Source organism: Amblyomma maculatum, chromosome 1 (genome assembly GCF_055883805.1).
Source record: "Amblyomma maculatum isolate TAMU_Amacu chromosome 1, ASM5588380v1, whole genome shotgun sequence".
NCBI classification, from domain to species: Eukaryota; Metazoa; Arthropoda; class Arachnida; order Ixodida; family Ixodidae; genus Amblyomma; species Amblyomma maculatum.
In genome coordinates, this window is record NC_139344.1 from 215,029,982 (window position 1) to 215,052,155 (window position 22,174).

The window sequence follows — 22,174 nt, forward strand, 5'->3', positions numbered from 1 at the left end:
GATGTCTGTGCACGCTAAAGAACCCCAGGTGGTCGAAATTTCAGGAGCCCTCCACTACGGCGTCTCTCGTAGCCTGAGTCGCTTTGGGACGTTGAGCCCCATAAATTAAGCCAAGCCAAACCTAAAACTGATTGTATGGCTTACAGTCTGCAGCTTTACAGCCATTTCAATCTGTATAGACAGCTAATGATAACTGTCTGGCTATTGGTCTACAGCTTCAGGAGCATATGGTTTTCTAACTCGATAAAGAGATTTTGTATAGTTCAGAAGCTATAACCAAACTGGTATAGAAATTTCTATACCTGCTTGTAGATATGTTAACTTTGGGGTGGAATATAAAATCTATAGATAGACATAACCGGCCATAAACGTTTTCACTGTAGCGCACGAACCATTTTTCTATGGGGCTGCAGATATTTAAAAGAGCATTACTGGTCAGGTGGCTAATTAATTTATGCACTTTCCTCTCGCAGATAATCGGTGGAATCTACGAGGCCATCCTCGACTACAAGCCCCTTTCAAGTGACGAGGAAGGACTTCCGCTGAAAGAAGGCCAAGAGGTGGAAGTAATAGATACTTCGAAACCTCGAAAGTAAGTTGCACATTGTTACGGATAATGCATCACCTTGATGTGCAATTCAGCTAGTGTCTCTCTCACACGAGGACAATGGTGATGCTCGTAATATGCCAAGCCCGCACTTTAGAAATAAACGAGGCAGGACTTACACGGGATCACAATCTTGAAATAATTAAAATTGACTTCGTTTCACAGATGGCGCGTACGGACGAGATCGAGCCGAACCGGAATATCTCAGGAAGGCTGGGTACCCTGCTGTTACTTGGAGAAGAAACAAGGCGCTGTGATCGAGGAACAGGTTGCTCCCAAAGACAGGGAGTCGTATGCGAAAAGAGAGTAAGCTCACTATTATCTACCAGGACATATTTTAGTCCAAGTCCGTTATAGTACAGATTTAATTCAGCAACAGCGCTATTAGCTAGTATTATTACTGTAGCTGCTTTTTTTTTTTTTTTTTTTTTTTTGCTGATTAAACTGTCACTTAAAAGCGTACGAAACTTCTTATTCCGCTGTTGCTTTCGAGGCTCTGAGAAGTTTATGCATCGTGTTGTTCTGCATGTAGGGTTCTTCAGTGCATAAACAGCCCATGCATTAGATGCACAGTTCAGTCCATAAAATAATATGCTTGTAAAGGGATGTTATGAAATCGGAATGATGATTCGAAAGCAATTGTCCGCCTAATGACGTAATGCGTGTTATACACGAAGTATACGAAATACGGGTCTGATTAAAACCTAACGGCAATGTCCCCAGAAAGATTCCAGCTTGAAGACCTGCAACTTTTTTGAACAGGAACCAGCTACGTGGGGGTCTTTACTAGGCATCTAATATTCACTCTCCTCTTTAGGGCGGTAGTGAAGGAACTCGTTGAAACCGAGGAAGACTTCTCAAGGGACATGCAGCGTGTTGTAAATAATTATTTGAAAGAGATGGAAAACCCAGTGATGCCAAAGGAACTGAGAGACCAGAAGGACGTCCTGTTCAGCAACTTCAAGGACATTTGTGACTTTCACAATACGTGAGTAGCTTACTTTACGTTAGTAGCTTCGTCCATAGCACCCTCGAAATCGAGCCATTCAGGGAACTGGATGCAAAAAAAATGGTTGTCATTTCATAATGAAGAGTTAAATATTCTATAAAAAGACAGACCTGCACAGCACCCTGTCACTGTCGCCACTGCATGCCTGCTTTTAATGCAGCTTCACAGAGGGATTATAAGGATACAACTTTATTTCCAACGTTATATATAATTTTAAATGTGTTTTTCTCTAAAATGCGCATACATTATTACTTTGTCTACTTAAAAAAAAAAAAAATGAACGGGAATGAAACGCGGAAATAAAAACGCCACAGCTCTCAATCGAATACAGGCTGGCCAACGACTAGTATTCCTAACCGGCAATGTCAAACAAAAATTGTACATTCAAGTGGAACAGCATATACAAGTGGGCGATCCCGTACGATAACTATACGGTGCTACTGGTTGCTTTTCAATTAAACTATGGCTTCTGTATTGATGAGTCCCAGATGTTCCCGGTGCGACACTCTTACTGTCGCAGTTAAGGGGGTGGGTTTTTATCGATATTTTTTTTTTTTTAATCTTTTGCTACCAAACGTTCTGCGCCTTACGTTAATTATATTTTCCGCATCGCTTCTTTAGCGCGGCTGTGACGCTAGCTGCAATGGTGAGCTTCAGGTTAGTTCGATCCCAATGGGATCTTCAAATTGCGCCAAAATCTCGGCACACGGATATTTCAGAGTAAAAGCTCTACATCATAGGGAAATAATACAAACACGATGTATGTCTAAAGCCTCGACTTTTAACCTTAGGCCCATGAGGATGCCTTAGCAGGTGGTAGTTTCCAGGTGACATTGCTCTGCGCCCATTGGTCGGCTGTTTGAGCGACTTCACCTGTCTTAAAGTAACTAGTCTTTGTATTTGCTTGCATTAAACGTGTGCGACGTCAGCAGTGACGTATGCGTGCTGTTATTTAACCGTATAAACGCACGTGATGAGCCGGCTGAATCCATTCTGCTTTAAAAGGGTAGCGAGCCTGGTCTTTGGCGGCAGTTGTCCTATAGCTGAGATACGCCTCGCCAAGCGGCGTGAAGATTCAATGGGCCAGAAGGCAGTAGCAATGTCGTCTACATATACCATATACCATGATAAATTATACCAAACTATCGTTTTCGCACGTTAGGGTAGGTTTAGGCACGTTGAACTTCTGCAATTTGTTTTTTTTTTTTTCTCATCTCGCCTTCATCAAAATGAAACCACTGCAGCCGATATCCAACTTGAAAACCGTGATCAGTAACACATTGTCATAGCCCCTGAGTGAGCGCCGCGAGCATGCGCACGATGCAGTTTTGCTCAGCGCAATCACATGCGCGCCAAATTCAATCAAGCACATTCAGAAATGAAAAAGACGTGGTCACTCGCAAATGATTTAAGAGGTGTACCCAAACATGGTGGCCATCAGCCATTACTTATTTCCCAGTTTTCTGCAGATGGCGCAGCTGTCTAAAACGAATTTAACACATTCTTTTCGCGCGTTTCTGGTACTAGTAAACCACACCCTGATTTCTGCACATTTAGAAACAGTGCATGCAAATATGCTCATCTGCCACTTCTCTCAGAATATGATCTCAGTTCAATCCTTTTTTTATTCAAAATTTAATAAATCACGTGGCGTAGACGGCATTACTGTAGACTAGTTACGAATAAATGTTGATGCTGTTAAGTGCGTGCTTTTAACATTGCTGAACCATATTCTAGTTAGTGGTGTTATCCCCTTAGTAATGAAAAAAGCCAAAAGTAATTCCTCTCTTCAAGGGAGGCGCACGAAACAAACACGAAAATTATCGTCTAGTTTCAGTTTTGCCGTATATCTCTCAAATATTAGAAAAACATCTGCTGCTAGTCATGTCCAAGTATCTCGATGCTAATAACATTATTTCAAGTGCGCAATACGGCTTTATACCAGGCAAAGGCACACAGGCTCTCTTAGAGAATATTTCGGACCTTATAATTTCAACTTTCGACGCTAACCAGGTTGTATGCGCTCTCTTTCTTAATGCTAGCAAAGCTTTAGACAGTGTATGCCACAGCCTTTTATTAACTAAGCTCTCACTGATAGGATTTCGTGGGTCTTTTCTAAAACTTCTCACTAACTTTTTGAAAAACAGAACTCAGTATATCTCTATTTGGCAGTATGACAGTAATAGAACTCCAATTAAAGCCGGAGTACCTCAGGGATCAGTATTAAGTCCACTTCTCTTTAATCTATACGTCAATGACCTCGCCGCTGCTATTTCTGCCTATACCTTTGAGTATGCTGACGACACAGTTATCCTGTCCCAAGGTTCCCGCTTTTCAAATGCAATGTCCCGTTTGCAAGATGAACGATTAGTGTCATGAACTGGTTCGATAATAATGTAATTAAAGTAAATGTCTCCAAAACGAAGCTTATTTGTTTCCACAATTCCTTGAAGAGAGTCAGCTTAAACCTTCCACTACTGGTTCACCCTTCTTGCTCTCCTAGTAGCTGTTCGCCTGTTTCTTGTGTGTCTTGTGTAAAATACCTGGGTGTCTTTTTTGACAGTGACTTGCCTTGAATTCCCATTTGGCTTACCTATGCTCAAGGCTTCGTGCTGCTTCAGAAACCTTATACAATATTAGATATTACATGCCACTGTCCGTTCGTAAAATGATTTTACATTCCTTTGGTTATAGCATACTTCGTTACGGAATTGCGGTGTTTGGTCACTGCGTGTTTCGATGGGAAAAATGGGAAAATAGTATAAATTGCATCCTTCGAAATATTTTGAAAATTATTAGTTATGATTTAGAATTATCTGCCGGAACTGACCTTTTCAAAGGCTTAAGGTGCTTACATTTTCGTTCCCTTCTTACAGAAATGGTCATCCTTCGATATTTCTGGTTACACAAGAATAAAGTGGAATATGTTCCTTCACGTTGTCTCCGGCATAAATACCGTTATCAGGTGCCTCGCAGTTCCACCAGATACGGCCAGCGCACTCGCAGTTTCTACATACCATCATGCCTCAATCAACTGCCACCAAGTGTCTTCCGCGTGAAAACAAAGTTTAATTTAAAACAAATCATTCGTCATATTAATCTTTAATACTTTAGTCTCCGACCTTTTTAAAGTTCACCTTTGTCCTACATAACTGCATAAATACATAGCTAGGCTAAGCAAGCTAATCACGAATAATGTTTGTTTTGTCGTCCTGTACTCTGCTGATATTTGAATATATCATGTTCCATTTATTTGTTTCATTTTGAATTGTTACTGCTGCCGAAAATCAGTTTTTTTCTTGCCTTCGTTACTGTGTACTAGAAGTGCTACTTCATATTTTATTTTAGCTCAGGTTACGTGCCTTGTTTGATTTGTTTTTTTTCTCTTCATTGCTGTCAGTTCTTTTCTTGCATGTTCCTACTTAAGTTATTTCAAGTTATACTGTAATTTACAGATAGTATAGTTTTTTGCCGCTGCCTGTCGGCCCGCCCTTCAAGCCTACTGTGGCTTTGGCAGGCCAATGGTGTAATGCTGGTAAAACTCTGTAATAAAGTGTATTATTTAATATTATTATTTCTTTCAAAGCAATCATTACTAGGAAATCAGCGAGCATACATTTGAGCTTTCGCACTCTTTTCTTTCTTTCTTTCAGGGAACTGATTAAAGGTGTTCAGTTCAATGCCAGCGAGCCCGCCAAGCTCGGTGTTACATTTCTGAGGCTGGTAAAAATCACGTAATTCATATTAGCGCAGACTTTTAGTTCCAGTTCAACCGTGAAATACTTTGACAAGCATCCAATTTTTATTCTCCTCCAGGAGCGTGACTTCGATAAGCACGTGAAGTATTGTGAAGATTTTCCCCGTGCACAAGAACTGTTACAATCGGGACCGCTTAAAGAGTACTTCGATGTAAGTACGCGCATACAGACGCCGAGCCAGCACTAGGGGGGAAGTATCCGTGAAATGAAAATAACAGCTTCTTCTCCGTCTGTCTTTGCTGTAGGATTACAGCGTCAAGATAAACGATGATAAGACTCTCTCGGATCATTTGAAGCTACCAATTCAACGCATTAACGATTACCAGCTGCTCCTGAAAGTAAGTTCTCACATGAGTTGGTGTATGCAAACCATTTTTATACGTCTCTTTCTATTTATCCCTGAGGGTGGGACTTGCTTAGTTTTCAGTTTACGTCGTGCCTACTTAGCTGTGTGCAAAGGTTACGGCATCCATGCGGAAATCTAGAACGTTAGGCCTTTCCATGCTTAAATGGAACATTACTGGCGTCTGTTACACCCTGGATACAAAGAAGTCAAATGCCTGTGTAGCTAATGAAGCTATAGCGACATTGGAAGCGGTATAGTTTAAATTTTGTTGTTGGGCGAGACAGTAGGTAAGAGTAAGTCCTCTTGTTTTTTACCGTTGCTGTATCTACTGTTATTGAATATTCAATTCATGAAGCACCAGAGCGAAAATTAGACGCAATGTCGCATAGTGAACACGAACGTCGAGATCACGAGACACTGGTTGTACGCACAGATAACACGAGTGCCAGTGCATGTTTGCTCATTTCCTCTTGCTTGATCACAGTGTAAGGATGCGCAATTTTTTCCCACTCTGCAGGAACTTATCAAGTACACAGCGCGCCTCCACGAAGACTACACAGACTTACAGAGAGCATTAGATTTCATGCAGGCCATTCCTCAGAGGGCATCTGACCTTCAGTACATAAATGCCATCGAAGGTTATCACGGAAACATCCACAACTGGGGAAGAGTCATCAAACACGTCAGTACAATTTTACTTGAACTAAACCTTTAACGCCTGACTTGCTAGTAAAAAGGACTTGAAATGATTGCTACAAGGAGAAAACGAAATTATTGCTGCTGTAACTGACTCATACATGTCGTGGTGGCTGTATTCTATTTTGCGAGCCTTCACGTGTGTTTTTGCCGGATAATATGGCAGACACATTAAACAGATGCGAGCAGTACTTTCAGCGTTTTTTTTGGTGGCGCATAGATGAATGACGAGTACATATTAAGGCCTGCAAGCTTGGAGTACAGCCTTTTCAAATGGCATGTACTTAGTGGCAGTAACATGTCTGGCGAAAGTTTGGTGATGCCTCAAAAGACAGACTGGCACCGAGCGCACGGCCTTTATAACATCTCTGATCCAAGCTTGCAGCAGTTAATATCTACATGTCGTTATCTCGTCTTTCTATACGAACATCAGTTTACTGGGTGGTATAAGGCTAAGAAACCTGCCGCGTTCTGCCCACGCGCGACATTGCAACAAGAGTCGACTAATATGTGGTCCGCATTGACGATCTTTCATTTATATCTTGTCTCTCTTAAACTTCATTTTTGTTTTGCATGCGAAACTACGCTGCAGCTCATTGAAATCGACTCTGCATCTAACAGATATAATTTTCAGACGTGCTATAGGAATGCGCGCGCCTGCTAATGCTTTTCTTACATAGTGTCCTTTGCAGAATTATCTCAGCAACAATGGCTTCTAACGCAAATAAGGAAACTGTATTCATGTTATAGTAAAATCTTCCTAAACTGTGCGCTTCGGTGCCACAAAAATGCTCACATATATTTTGCTTTGCACGGTGTGGAAACTCCTATAATGTTGCCACAGACAAACGAGACAACGACATGCTTATTCCCGATATGGCTAGGGCGCATTTGATAAGCTTAAAAAACAAAGCATTTGAGAGGTGAATATCGCTTGTGGGAACTGTTACACGACACCGCATTTCTGGCATGTCTCACATTAGTCTAGAAGTTTCACATCTTACAATTGCAGCAAATTCTTGTTCCAAGACTGTGCGATTAAGAAAAAAAAAATAAGGATCCCTTGAAGGCCTCACTGCTTTGTAAGACCAGAGATCATAATAAAACACACAAGAAAGATGAGCGTAAACTCCATCCATTCGAGACAAAAATAAGGATGCAGTATTATTTCATACACTTGTACGCGTAAGCTACCTTTTAGACAAGAGCCGAGTATGCAGCCATGTGCTGCCATTCTAATATTTCTAGCGCCAACCTTGTTTATTGTGTTTCGGCACAGGGATGGTTTGATATTATCGACGCAAAAAACCGAGAACAGCTGCGCTATCTTTTCCTCTTCAAAGGAAGGTTGTGCATAACTGAAGTGAAGAAAATTAGAGCCAACCGAAATATCTACCTTGTCAAGAATGTGCTCAAGGTGAGGACGCGCTGTGAAACACATTGGCGTTGCGTCCGTCCGTTGTGAGAACCCTTCCCAGGTGACACGTGTTCCGAAAATGAACTGCCTCCTGCATTCACCCTTCTCAGTGTTGCCAACACACAGGCGCAGTCGCTTGACTCCTGCATGGGAACGGAAACCGTGTGTGTCGACTGTGTTCTGTCCTGTAGTGCTCGCCGTCAGCTTCCTGACATGCTTATCAGGTGCGTTGAAGCGTACTGCCTTTATGCGCTGCGGCTGGTACAGTCAGCAAGCTGTAGGGACCGTCAGCGTATCAACTACCTCTCAGTACTATCGCTTTATTATCTGGATGCTATGTGTAGCGGTTACTTCCTGGTAACAGGAGGCGCTGTTTTTGCATGCTACGTAACATTCGGAGAACTGATTCTTTCTTCTTTTTAACAGCATGTGCTCCGTGCGGCATGACGAAAAAAAATTGTGTTCTGTGGCATTTTCGCAATTTTATGCATAGTGGAGATTATGCTTGAACCTACGAGCTTGCATAAAGGAGGATTTCGACCTGGGCGGGTTACTCACTCCCTGTGTAACGTTATTAGCCGACTACTTTGTAGTCTTCACTTTAGCTCGTAGCCACTAGTTCTATAAAAGCATAAAAGAGCCCTTACTAATGTTGCTTCAGGAACTATTACTAGATGACAAATGAGCCTTAATTAGGTGTTTTAGTTAAAGCGCGTTCATATGAAAATCGCGCATTTTTTGCTCTCGCGGCGTTAAAACAGCACGCGTTACTCTTCATCTAACTTCATTTTCAAAAGAATAAAGCCGTGGATTAGGCTCACACAAAATTTCTGGAAAATGGGCCTTTCAGTAGTTTTGCCACTCTAGCGCGAAAAACGTACATTTGGCGCAACAAACGCTGTCATGGACGCCCCCTTCCATTTTTCTTCTTTAGACTTCAGAGTCAGAAATTGTCGACACTGGAGATGATGACGCTACGCTCAAGATCTTACAAAAAGACTCTTCAGGTCAAGATGTGCCTATCACGCTCCGAGCCAAAGATATCGAACAGAAAAAGGAGTGGGCGCGAGAACTGCAGGCCTCCAGAGTTGCCAGCGAAGGTAGGGTTCCCGTTTCACTCAGACGGAGCATATTTTCATATCGGGTGGCTGTCGAAGCCACGTGCAGCGTCATGATGGAGCAGAAATTCACTCAACTGTGCCCGTGTCTCATTTGAACGCAGTGGTCGAAGAGATGCAACTTGACGACACGTCCGAGCGCCAGCAGGAAAAGAGCAGCTACAGCCGCACGACCTCGCTATCCGAGTCAACAGCGGTGCCCGTGAGCCCCGACCCTGCGTCGGCTTCTATGCCCAGGGCCGAGATCTTCGAAGCCAGCAAGGAAGCCACAAGTGCCGCCACTCATAGCATCCGATCGGGCTCCGTCACTTCGATTGACGGTACGTACGCGAATTCTTTTGTCACCATATTACTGGGGCAGCCGTTTTGAGGCGTCAACTATTTGAGAACCAAGTTTGCAGGGACTGAGGGGGCCGAGGGAAACAAAAAGGGAAGGGGAGGGGGGGATGGAGAGATGGTTGCTTTCAGCTTCCAGCACCTTCTGTTGAGAGCTGAGGTCCAAGAATCATCCCGCCGCTTCTCTCCTCGCCCTATAAATTCCCCTCGAGATAGACTTCCGGTGTTGCTGGAACCTTGCCAACCAATTGAGTGGAGAGCTGGGCCAGTTGGTACATATTGGTAAAGATTACAACCAGCGGAAAGACGCGCGTCTTTCCGCTGGTTAATTTTTGCTCTTGCCAACAAAGAGAGCTGTTTTTTTTTTTTTTTATGAACAAAGGTAAGCCTTAAGCTGTCGTGGCATCATTCACAATTTTTCCTGCTCCGTAGCATCTCTGTCATGCTTCCTGATGCCTTCACTGTCTGTGGGAATGACAGGATAAGCTCAAAAGCGTGGAATGTGGAAACAGCTAGTGCGAGCAGTAATAAAGGCTTGACATAATTTAGTCACAAATCATGTTGTCTCAGCGTGCCGCAGGCACTCTAAGGCACATAATGTTATTTTACTGCGGGTTACGTACAGGTATTACTCCTAAGGCTATAATAACACATCATCCCAACCTTCTGTTGTTCTTCCCAGTGAGACCTAAGATACTAAGTTCTACATCCATACTACCGTCCTTACCTGTGGAGCTAAGTGCATTGTAGGGGACTTTGTTGCGTGATTAAAATGGCGTTAACGGGAATTGAAAGTTCGTTTATTGGCACGCCCCCCTTCACGTTATTCGTTTGTGATGTTGCTTCGCTCCGGTGTGCAACATTATACGAGCTCGCAGACCTTGCATTCATGTTCAAGCTTGTTTAACTTGTGTTCGGGCTAGTTGGTTAACTAACTAATGGAAGCATATGTGGGCGCTTTGTAGTGAAAACTGGCACAAGACACAAGATAAGAGCCGTGCTGATAGTTTTTACTTGTCCGTTCCTGTGTGTCCAGTCGTCTCTATGCAGCGCCCGCAAATGTTTCCTTCCATCCCTAGGAACAGACTTGCATTCGAATTAAAAAAAGGTGGCAGTGTTCTTAGAAAACTTTTGATGCTCCGAGCTTTGAGCCGAAGCCGAGAAAGGGCAGAGCAAATGGACGAAGAAGCAGCAGTGAACGAGCGGAACAGCCGGGCTTTTACGAGCGTAGAAAGAAGCGTGTTAACCAGTGCGTCACAAAAGAAAAACGTGCTTAGCAGAAATGCCGAAAGGATGGAGAAAGCCGAGCAGGTAGAGAAACGCACGAAGGATAACATCTAGTTTCGGCGAGAACCATCGTCGAGCGCGATGTTGTCGAGCCCAAGCGTAAATAGGCGCTGCGACAAGGACTCCGTCAACGACGTGGGCCGAATTTGTGTACAGTTGGAGAGGCAAAACGTAACCCGACTACTCGCCGAGCTGCTGGTAAGGCAACTTTGTACTGAACGCTATATGCGTGCGATGGTTAAGGCGAGCATAAACGTCAAAAACGCTTCACATTTCGGAAATAGGTGCTGCAGAATTAACGCCACACTCATCGGCAATCAAGTATTGCCATTACCGCCAAACGTCATCATCGAAAAAATTCTTGAAGTTCGCCAAGTGGTTTGGTTTGTGGGGTTTAACGTTCCAAAGCGACTCAGGCTATAAGAGATGCCGTAGTGGAGGACTGCGGAAATTTCGACCACCTGGAGTTCTTTAACGGGCACTGACAACGCACAACACACGGGCGCCCTGCTTTTCGCCTCGACCGAAAAGCGGCCGCTGAGGCCGGGATTCGATTCCGCTTCCTTGGGAACAGTAATCGAGCGCCGTAACCATCGCGCCACCCCGGTGGGGTAGAGAGCTTCGCAATGGGGTGACTAATGCTGCCACATTTCAACTAAAATTAACGCTGCGATTTCAGTAATGTTATTTACGGAGGTCTGCTCTAGTGGTCTTACTGCAGATAGACGTCTGACCTGCTAATCGTCGATTCTGAATGTATCTGCTTTAGTGCTCGATGTTGAATGAATGTCATGTAATAGCTTTGTATCTTCTGTGATATTTTCATTGCTCCAACGCTTTTAACAGGGTGATAAGAAGTACATGCAATGTCATGATTACTAGCGCTGTCGACTCTTGTTTCTGAACTTCGCGCTATATACCGCTAAAACTGTTTAGAGGACCAGTCCCGAAGTAGCGCCATGTTTTTCACTCCGCCCAGTGCGCACATGGTCACTAAACAGCACAGTAAAAGTAATAAAATTTAAGCGTGCACTGAGCCACTCCAAAATGTAAGCGTTCTATTTGACCTCAGCTGTATCCAACTTTAATTACCTGTTTCAATATGCATTAACTCTCCAAACGACTGTTCTTGAAACGAGAGCCAACAGCCGTTGCCGAAGGTATCTATTTGAGTAGGTGCCTTCGCCAAGTGTTAGTTTAATGCATTGAAATGTACTTCTGGTGTTCTGGTGCTTTTCAGAAATTCAATCTCTGAATTCTTTTGCTGAAGACGAATCTGTTTATTTAACAGCATCCAAGAAGGATGCCACAGGAAAGCCGCAGTTCCGCAAGGCTCTTCGTGGCCTCACCTGCTCACGTTAGTTTCTTCTCTTTTTTTTTTCCTAATCGTCTGTGGGCATTTGTGACGTGTGTTCTCTGTGTTTGTCTTTCTGGCGTTTCTTGTTTGTAGTAGCCATAGCAACGTGAGATGACGTTTCTGAAGTCCCTTTGTTTTAACGCTAATTATCCTGCTTCTGTAGTCCATAGTCCCTAATTACGATAATAAACAACCTAGTTTTTGAGTTTTTAACAATCTGCATGATACAATAGACTGATCTTTGGGTTTGCTTAACATTGAGGTTACTTCCTGAAGGATTGCTTTTTGGCTCTTTTATTGCGGTCCTCTTCCTCTACAATAATGAAATTATTTTTTGTGCGGTTTGCCTACAACAAAAGAAATGACAATAAACTGTTGAGAAGCATGTTGACATTCTTATCTAAAGCATGACAACAAAGAAAAGCTAACCATACGCTTGTGTTTTGTCTGAGAATACATATGTCTTTTTTCATGTAGAGATAAAAAAAATACGATGCTGTGTAATTAAATAATGACCGTATACTATACAACGAGCGTAACGCTGAAAATTTTATCCCAGCTTAAGTCAGCTAAAGGGGAAGTGAAATATATCGCTGTTACCGTCTGCTAAATTGTTGTATACATTTCTAGTTGGACACCACTTAATCGTATAGTTGTTCATGCCTCGTGCATTGCTTATGTCCCATTTTTCCACTTTATTTATCATAGCATTCAGCGCATACTGTCTATTTTCGAACATGCAATGTAGGTAACTAAATTTCTTCATCAGTTTTACAGAAGTTTTCGCACATAATTTTTGTCATTGACTGAACAAAACGCAGTTCCTCTTTGCTCATTTTTTTTTCTTTCTCATGAACGCTGCCTTAACAACGTTTCTATTTTGCCGCTTTTGTGCAGAAAATGACAACACCTTTTTGGAGTGTGAGGTGTCTTCCCCAGAAAAACCAACCATTCAGTGGCTGAAAGACAACATTCCCCTGAAAAAAACGTCGCGTGTTCAGCTAAGTGAGGAAGACGGCAAGTACAAACTGTATATCAATGATGCGTCCTCTGAAGACTCTGGAATGTACACCATTATTGCGTCCAACTCTGAAGGAACAACTTCGTGCAGCGCTCCCCTCTACGTGAAACCAGGTGAGGCCGTTCTGTTTTCATATGCAGTGTAGAGGTGGTCGCCCGTTGAATTTTGGGGCTCTCGGGGCCGCCTCTTCCACAAAATTGTACAATGTCCACAAGATAAATCAATTCGCTTTTAGGGAACCTGTAAGCCAAACTATTACGTCGCGCGTTGATGCTCCGTGTCAGTCTGTTAAGGAATTACGTACCGTATTTCTTTCTGTTTAGTTTCGACAGGATTGTGGCCTGCAATTTTTTTTTTTTTTTGTACTGTGTAGCACACCACTGAAATGTTGTGGGTGGCGATTTTGTGTCGTAGCTTCCCACGGACTACAACAACGTTTAGTTGACCTAATGCAAGCACATATCATAAATGTTTCTTTCAGTCCGTCATCTGCAGTACTTCATCAGTGCAGTAATTTTCATGGGGATTCCTACATTTTTTATTGACACTTCCTGATGTCCTTTGTTCTTCGCCAGCACTCAGCGTTGCTAAACCTGACTCGAGACCTACAAGTCCCGGTGGCACGATACTACCTCACGCCCCGGTCTTTAAGGTCAAACTGAAGGACACGGAGCTCTTGGAAGGCACCTCTGTCCGGTTTGAACTGGTCGTACGAGGATGTCCAGAACCCGAAGTGACATTGTAAGTCAGTTTCCCTTGGTTTTGGCAAAAGCAGCTCGAATGACATCTAAAACACATTAAGGTCAGCAGTGACTGAATATGTCAGACTGAGTATGTTTTTTTTTTTTCTTTTTTATCAGCGACACATGGTTCAGTTGCTTCTCATAGTCTTCACTTAAGGGGTTAACTGCATCAAGAACGAAAACGTCTTTTTTTTTTTTTTTTACAACGATAGCTTTATGACCTACATTATTCGGGTTTCGTGTCGGTCGTCTTAACGCAAAACCGCAGCGCTTCCTAGCGACCACGCCGCTAACTAGCTGACCAGGATGAACTGAGTCTCATCGACTGGCACAGCTGAGGCGTTCGGAAATGGAACGCGATGAGTAAAAATTACAAGAAGAAAACAAGGAGGAGAAAAGAAATAAGCATCGCCTTGGGCGACCGAAGTGATTATGTTGGCTGTGTGCAAGCCACCGTACACGAAACCTTGTCCAATAACGAATGCGTTCCACTCCATATGCTCTCGCGGAGAACGCGCACGTTGTGCACGATATATCTTAAGTTGTCTTTACCAGTTACATTAGTCGAGGTTTGCGTGAGAAATCAGGTTGTTATGAACGCTTGATAGTGAATATTAAGGTTCTTTTGCTGAAGGTGTTTTCATGGTTATTTTGTTGCCTTACTGCTTGCCACCTCTGCTTGAGCACTCCCGTAGCAGTACCTTTTAAGCAGATAAAATTGATATATTGAGAGCAACAGCTGGCATCAGGTACATATTTTTCCAATCTGGCATCGAGAGGGGACGAGTTCAATGCTCTGAAGAAAAAAAAAAAGGAAAAAGAAATAACTCGTGAGCTACGGGTACGCGCCGTATACAGTGACGCCTCCGCCCGAGCGTTTGAGAGGTGGTACTGAAGGAGGTAGTCCATTCTATAAGGACCACGATCCCCTTTTCATTTCGGATCCATTTGGTCGTCTGGCATTAGTGACTTGCTCCGTGATGTAAACGAGCCTTTCAAGTATCCGTGGGAAATGACCCAATCAGTGGCTGGCTGGCGACCGGGTCTCATCACTGGCTGGATATTGTCGCCAATGATTACCCGACGCATGTGACGAGTGGAAAATGCTATCGTCTACGTAATGACCTTGTGGTTTCTAAGACCGGTCGTTTGCTGCTTTCTCTTGACGCTGGCATCAAGCTGACGTCTCTTCAAATGAAATGGAAGATATATAATCGCTCCTTATCGAATACGGCCTCATGCTTCACGTGGCGTTTACTGCGCTTTCCGTTCTCTTTTAAGGGGTGTTCCACACCATTTACCAAAGCGGGCCCAAAAGAAGCCTCCTTAGCTATCACACCACAGCACATAACATATCACACAGCGACACTATTAATGTTTTCACAGCATAAGCCTGGTCTCACGTATTTCTCAGTTTTAATTTTTGCAGCTTTCTGATTCAAAAAACACACGCTCTTGAATTCTGTGTTATGAGCTGTATAAATATAAAATACATCAGTTATCAAGCCCTATATTACGCAGAATTCCGGACAAATTAACTAGGTGTAAAAATAACACAATAATCTATTGACGAGTATGGCAGCGTAAGAAAGCAACAAATCTCCAACTGAGAACCAATCGTTGACGTTCCAGGTGCCTAGCAGGAGTAGCTCATTGGAAAACTCCACTTCCAGCTCCATAAAGGTCTCACAGTGGCTGATGAGGTCCCGAAGCACGTCAGATTTGAGAATAAGTGACCGACGATGTGAGCAGGAACGCCAGAGAAGCGAAATTTCTCGATAATGGGGACAGTGTAGAGACTGGTACCATCGTGGGTCCAAATGCTTACGCGAACACTTCCGGTAAATCCGGGATCCAGGTGACAGTAGAATCTACGGCCCAGCTGTCATATGAGATGTGTGGAGTGACGTAACTCCCATGGAGGGTACTATGTTTAGAACGGTGCAGTTAAAAAATAGGAATGAAAGAAAAACACGACGGAGATTTTTTTTTTTTTTCTTTTCAGAAAACAATTTTTAATCTACGTGGCGCGGAAATATGTTTTATGAGTTCACAAATATTTTGACATTACGAACTATTTCGTGGTCCCCATGAACTTCGAGTAATCAGGTGAAAAGCTTCAAATGCTTAGTTTAAGAATAAGAATAATGTTTATTTAACATCTTGAGAATGTTAGGTGCACCGGCAAAAAGCCAGTGGAAAGGCTTGACGAGGCCGACACACCCTGCAGAGGCATTGCAATGGTACATAGCATAATATCTCTTTTACAAACAAGAACAAACATAAAACAACCAATTTTTCATTATCTATACATGAGTTCAGACTATTTATTAGTTGATGCGGGAGAGTATAGCTCAGCATTTGGCAGCCGTAATTTGTTCGGATCTTAGGTATAAGCCATTTGGCTGTCGTTCGTGTAGCGTAAATTGACTATTTGCGTTGCAATCCTGACAGCTTTATCCTCAGGCAGTTGTTATTGTGAATACCGGTTTCATACCGCGGCAAGAGTAGAGTTTCGTATAATTGTGGAAAGCGGAAAATTCGAAGTTCACAGAAAATTGCTGCAGTGTGTCCAAGTCGGGGAGCATTCATAACATTTCGAACGGCTTTCTTTAGAAGGCGATATAAGCGGTTAATATTAGTAACAGACGTGGTATCACACTAAAAAGCACCGCACATCAAAAACGTTTGGTAACAAACTCTCATTTCGTACAAAATGCGCACGAATACTGGAAAAAGTAAAAGCGAGACTTAATAAATGTAGCAGGAGAAAACAAAGGCGCATTATTGAAGCATATTTTAAATGCGCAAAAAAAAAAAAGGAGCCAGATGACACCAGCGCAGCATTTTTGGCAAAATACTTATATCTAACTTGTTGGCAGACTTCCAGATGTCAATCATCGTTCAAAATATGTAGTGGCGTACTTGCTGGTCAGAGAAACAGTCATTTCCAGAGAAGGCTGCACTCGAAGCAGATGTCAACATTTCGTTTCGGCTTTGAAGACCCATGTTCATGACATGTGCCGTTTCTTCTCAGCTACAAGAATGGGAAGAAGCTCGTAGAAGATGACCGAGTCAGAGTTGTGTTTGAAAGCAAGGAAGTATTCGAACTCATCATCGACCACATTTCTTTCGAAGACATGGGAAAATACACGTGCGTAGCTGTGAACTCGGAGGGCAAAGATGAGTCATCAGGAACGATAACCGTCACAAGTAAGTATGCGTCTGCGTCTGAGCAGGACGTGCCACTGTAAATATTTATTTGTCCCGCAATGGTTCCACGTATTTCACTGTTGCTCACTGTGAATGTCATTTCATTGTCGTTGTGTACGTAGACTTATTCATAAGAATATTCTAGTTCTCTCTTCAAAGACAAGCAATTAATTTTTGTGAAAGTAAACAAAATCAAGCAAATTTGTATTCAGCTATGGCTTCATCGTCAGTTCAGACCGTGCCGCAGCTAAATCCTATCAGAACGCTTACATAAAATGGCATAAACATATGACGTGACCTTTTGCCTCCCTGTTGAACGAGTGTCTCATATATAATAATGAGTGACTTTAAAGTCTGTCATTTGTGAACGACAATGAGTATTTATTGCTCATCTTATGATTATTTTTTGTCTGCTGCATGGTAATACTACCGAGAGAATTGCACACTGGATATGTTTTGACATACTGCCATAAGCAACGCTCTAGTTGTAGAAGGACTGTAAGAAGGGCATTCCGGTGAGTTCTCACCACATCATTTTGTATCAGAACTGTGTGAATGTTCCTGGAATAAAATTCCCTTGCGCGCTTTCGTCCTTTAAAGGACGTACTAAGACGCTGGAGTTCAACCGATTTTCTGCTCCATTGAGTAGGTTCTGTATGAAAAGTGAGCTATGAACTTATGGAGGGCTTTTCTATTTCATGGTCAATTAACAAGTTCAGAATAACTCGAGATTCATCGTAAATATTTAGCATCAGCTACATTTGTATCCGATTTTGTTTATGGCTGTTTGCCCAATTTCTTTTTCTGTAGATCTGCAGTGCCTAGCATCATAAATATTTACTCACTCATATACAGAAGGGCGCATTTCTCATCACAAGTAACGGAGCGCAAGAGGCACCATAGAAGATTGGAGACTGCTCCCAGCACTCTTCGATTGGTTGGAAGCAATTTTTAAACGAACTTTATCTAAGCAACACTGTTTTTTTAAGAGTACTTCAGTAAAACGAGAGCGATATTGCCCGCTATAGTCGACTACTGACGGCTACGAGAATAGATGCAGTTACAACAGCATGCCCTGACAGCTATGATGGCAATTGGTTTTTATGCTTCAGAAATCAAGGACAACCATCGGGCGGCTTTACGAATAATGTGTGGCTAGGTGGTCCAAAAAGGAATAAAAAGCGAAAGCAAATTCAAACAGTAAATGAAGAAAGTAAAGACATCCCACCTTGACACAGAGCGAGAGTCAGGCGGAATGTTATATTCCTTGGAATTTCTTCCATTGAGCCATGACAGTAGCTATGCATTTCCTCGACCTGTACTGCGACGCGTGCGCGAGAATATGTAATGAGTTTATCATGTTAACCATAATATTTTTGATGGAATCATTTTGGGACATTCACGGTAATGAAATGTGCCTGTATGGTGACCTTTCCATACCAGTGAAAGTGAAAGGAGACAGAAGCAGTTGTCGTAGCATCGATTCATATGGCATCACAAACGACATAAGAACGCGGCTCGTTCTTCTGCTCCTGCCTCCTTGTCTATGAGAAACCTTCATTACAAGCACCACGTGCGCTGCCGTACGAGGGGTGCTCAAGAAGTTGTCTGTCCTTGGCTGGCCCTATCATATTAGCGATGGAAGTGAAACGTGTTGCATTTACACTAAAGATTTCGGTGTCTTCCTCCTACGCAGTGCACCACATTTCAATAGTATCCAGCAGTGATGACGCATTACCGCCACCCCTGCAGGTACTGGTCCCTGCATGGCATGACACGCGAATGGAGGCGCAGATATTTCACTTTTTCCTCCTTACAGCGTTAATCGGGCGCTATCGGACAACTGGCTGTTTTTTGAAGATGAAAGAAGATATGGAGTTGACGTGCTTCGCGTCGCAAGAAGAACTCACCAATGCAGTTGAGGACACCAATTGGTGTCCTAAACAGCCGCCCTCGTTTTGCATCGACAGCTGTTAAAGCCATTTGTTTCCCGAGATCTTAGCTTTGCCAGAAGGAAGGATTTACAAGCGGGCAATGCGTGCCACAAGGACAGGAACAAAGTGGCGAGGACTGAAGCAAGTTGCGATGAGGCGAGAACAACCAGCAGATGTGGAGCACAGTTCGGTGTGATGGCGTGTCGCTATAAGAACAAAATAAGCTGCTTGACACTGACGCGATACTTATACGGCGCATTAGGTGGAAAAGCGAAGTAAACTGCCGATTGAGATGATATAAAAGTAGCGATTTCCAGCCGTATCACACTAGTATTCTCTATTCACGACCTACATGTACCACTCATAACTGTCGTTGAGCTTCGAGCTACAGGTTGTAACTGTAAAATGAAATTTATTTTTTAGCAATGACATGCACAGACCAGAGCACCGGTCTAGGAGTGGTATTAACGCTGATAGACATTAGATAAGCCAAGTCGTTCATTGAAATAAAAGGATGCTTTCCAAACTTTCAGTTAAAAGAAAGCTTTTAGTTCCATCGCTTAAAAAAAAAAAAAAATCGGCGGAACAGGCGGTGAAACCTCCTGAACACTCCTCGTACAGTGAACTTCCGGCCATACTGACGTCGACGATTGTCCACGTGTTCCTCATGAGTCTACGCATTGCTTTTCTCCTTGCAAGTGAACTCGTGCACATGCTGGCATGGCACTGCTTTTCATTTTTCATATACGCATTTTTTTGCACAAAGAAAGCAAAGCTAATCGGCCGGATGACCGCTACTAAAGACAAAGCATGCATGAACCACCAGAACAAGGTAACATTTCTGTCGCTTTTTAAAATGAGATCACAGCTCGACATAAGATTTGTGGTTGAGCTTTAACGAATATGTTGTCCTGTGTTTATCGCGCCAGAGACAATTATTGCACCTGGCGTGGACAGTGACAGAAATGAACTTGTTTAGTGGCTTTCCTTTGCTTCATCGCTTTCGAACGCCTTTTTTTTTTTTTTTTTTTTTTTTGAGAGCTAATCGTTGCATTCAACAAGGCGTCGCACTTTTTTTTTTTTTTTTTGTGCCGAAGCAACGAAAATAGTAACACCTTTGCCTCAACAAACGCTTGCGAGCTGTTTTTTGCTTCTTTAAAAATTTATGCGTGGTTTTGCGTACATGCGCACGCATAACCAAGTCAGTTAGCGCTTTTATAATCTTCGCTCTTCTAGAGCTCCAAAAATGTTCTTGAAAGAATATTGAGCAGACAAGAAGGCACAAGTCCCGCTCCAAAATTTAGTTCAATGCATACCGACAGTAGTGCACATATTAGGCTCCTTTAAAATGCGTGCTTTTCACAAGCATTTTTGCGAAGCAATACATACTTATCCAGGCTTATAGAAGAGCTTGCAGTATAAAATCTGCAATTTATTTACTAACGTAGTGTGCGATGCTTAAAATGGAAGATACCTAGCTTCTTGAATATGTGCGCTTTACTCCTAGTCTATGTTGCCTTACCCCGCAAAGCTGTGAGATTGGTGTCTTTTGTTAGCCATTTGGTTACGAGAGTAAACGTTTTAAGGAATTGTTTATTCAATGCGCTGTGCATAATTTTGACCCCCACAGAAGACAAGATATTATTCCAAGGGCTAACCGCAGATGATAGCGCTGCTGAAGGATCAGGTCCCCTAACACCTCCACCGAAGTCACCCCTGTTTAGATGGTAAGGTGGATTCTTTGAAAATAAAAATTTCTAAATCTATGGTTTGGACAGCTGCATAGCAGTTGTCATAAGCTCGGATTGTAAAAAGTTCCAGATATTAAAGTAATGATCAGTTTGTTGATATTGGACTCCTTTTGTCTTGATATCACGATTGGTGCCGAAAAAAAAAAAAAACATGAGCTAGAAAGCACTATTACAATTAAGCAGTCATGCTTTCTTGCCTAATTTCAGAGACTGTACGACATAATATAGACGATATTATTGTTATTACATTTCTAGTGACTCGGCTGCATCACCAGATTCGGTTTTAATTATCATTCTAGGTTCAAGGATGGTCAAGAGTTTGAAGCCAGTGAACGGTTTCAAGTCACATTTGACGATATCGAGGACACGCTATCGTTGGTCTTTCAACATGTCACGCCAGATGATGCTGGTCTCTACACGTGCGTTGCCAGCACATCCAGTGGGAAAATTTCCTGTAGTGCCGAACTAACAGTTCAAGGTTTGGCAGTTTTCATTCCCGAACTTTTAACTCATAGGCTTTCCAAGCACTTCACGTGTTGGTTTGGTGTGCCTAAAATTTTTACACCTTTCCTCCCTTCAAAATATATTGACGTTTACAAGCCCAACTGATTCAGAACTGCTCCCCTCCAAGAAGGAAAAGAATATAAACACATTCACAGATTGCGTACTGCATATAGGAAGTGAGGTGCAGCAAAATGAGCCCTTTTACCAACCTGCCATGAGCTGTGTAACCTTGATTGATGTGTACGTTTTAAACAATTGCTATGAATAGAAAGTCTTTCTCATCAACATGCCGACCGGTCCTCACTGTATGTGTTGATAAGGAGTATGCTTGGTTCTTTACGTCACCTTGTTGTCGTCACCTCACCATAACTTATTTCCTTCTGCATTTTAGCACGTTTATGTGTTTGTGCATGGTTGTTGACTGTACTGAATTAACAAGATCACTAGTACAGGGTGCTTATTTTAAACAAATTTATCAGGATATCAAGCAGAGGGACCAGAGGGCGAGAAATGCTTAGTTAAGACTTGCCGCAAAAAAAAAAAACAAAAAAGAAAAGAAAACTTCTTGTAGTCAACGCCTTGCGGGGATCGACAGTATGTATTTTCTAATAACCAAGTTGGTGTCAAGCGCTTGGATGTCGCCATTTACTTTGGCACACAAATACAATTTTTAAGTCTAGAAGGTTGATCCTAGAAAATTATCATCTTTCGAGGGCGCTTACATCCAGCACTTTTGAATTGTATGTGTTAAAATAAACACCCTACCCGCTGCTTACATGTGGTGCAGTCTGTTGGCATGAAAATAATACCTGCGATCACATTCACCTCACTGTCCACAGACCATTGCTTTCGGTGTTGTTGCTGTTGTTTACACTGCGTGTAGTTTTGAATCGCGCGTTGTTCGCTCATGTTAGAGCCGCATGGTAGTCGTGTAAACTAGAATTTAAAAGAAGCGTCTGGTGTGTTGTCTGTAGAAAGCACAGACCGCAACAGTGCTACCGGGCCCGTTCTATAAGTTGTCGCCAATATCATCACCTGATTACAACCAAGTGGAAGCTGGTCACACTTGTGGAATGC

The 22,174-nt window shown here is 42.7% G+C and overlaps 1 protein-coding gene across 5 annotated transcripts in view; it reads left to right on the forward strand.

Moving 5' to 3' along the window:
- The window catches only part of Obsc (Obscurin), a 195,875-nt gene that overhangs the window by 94,766 nt on the left and 78,935 nt on the right, over positions 1–22,174 (forward strand). The window contains exons 4-19 of one of the 5 annotated variants that reach the window (XM_084590270.1): positions 474–592; positions 773–913; positions 1,425–1,595; positions 5,270–5,339; positions 5,433–5,525; positions 5,620–5,712; positions 6,238–6,402; positions 7,696–7,833; positions 8,768–8,933; positions 9,056–9,271; positions 11,815–11,931; positions 12,829–13,065; positions 13,528–13,693; positions 16,733–16,908; positions 20,473–20,569; positions 20,893–21,071. In XM_084590270.1, coding sequence (XP_084446396.1) covers positions 474–592; positions 773–913; positions 1,425–1,595; positions 5,270–5,339; positions 5,433–5,525; positions 5,620–5,712; positions 6,238–6,402; positions 7,696–7,833; positions 8,768–8,933; positions 9,056–9,271; positions 11,815–11,931; positions 12,829–13,065; positions 13,528–13,693; positions 16,733–16,908; positions 20,473–20,569; positions 20,893–21,071 — 2,344 coding nt within the window. The remainder of the gene's footprint in view (positions 1–473; positions 593–772; positions 914–1,424; positions 1,596–5,269; positions 5,340–5,432; positions 5,526–5,619; positions 5,713–6,237; positions 6,403–7,695; positions 7,834–8,767; positions 8,934–9,055; positions 9,272–11,814; positions 11,932–12,828; positions 13,066–13,527; positions 13,694–16,732; positions 16,909–20,472; positions 20,570–20,892; positions 21,072–22,174) is intronic. The other 4 variants (XM_084590271.1, XM_084590272.1, XM_084590274.1 and 1 more) reach the window with 4 other exon arrangements.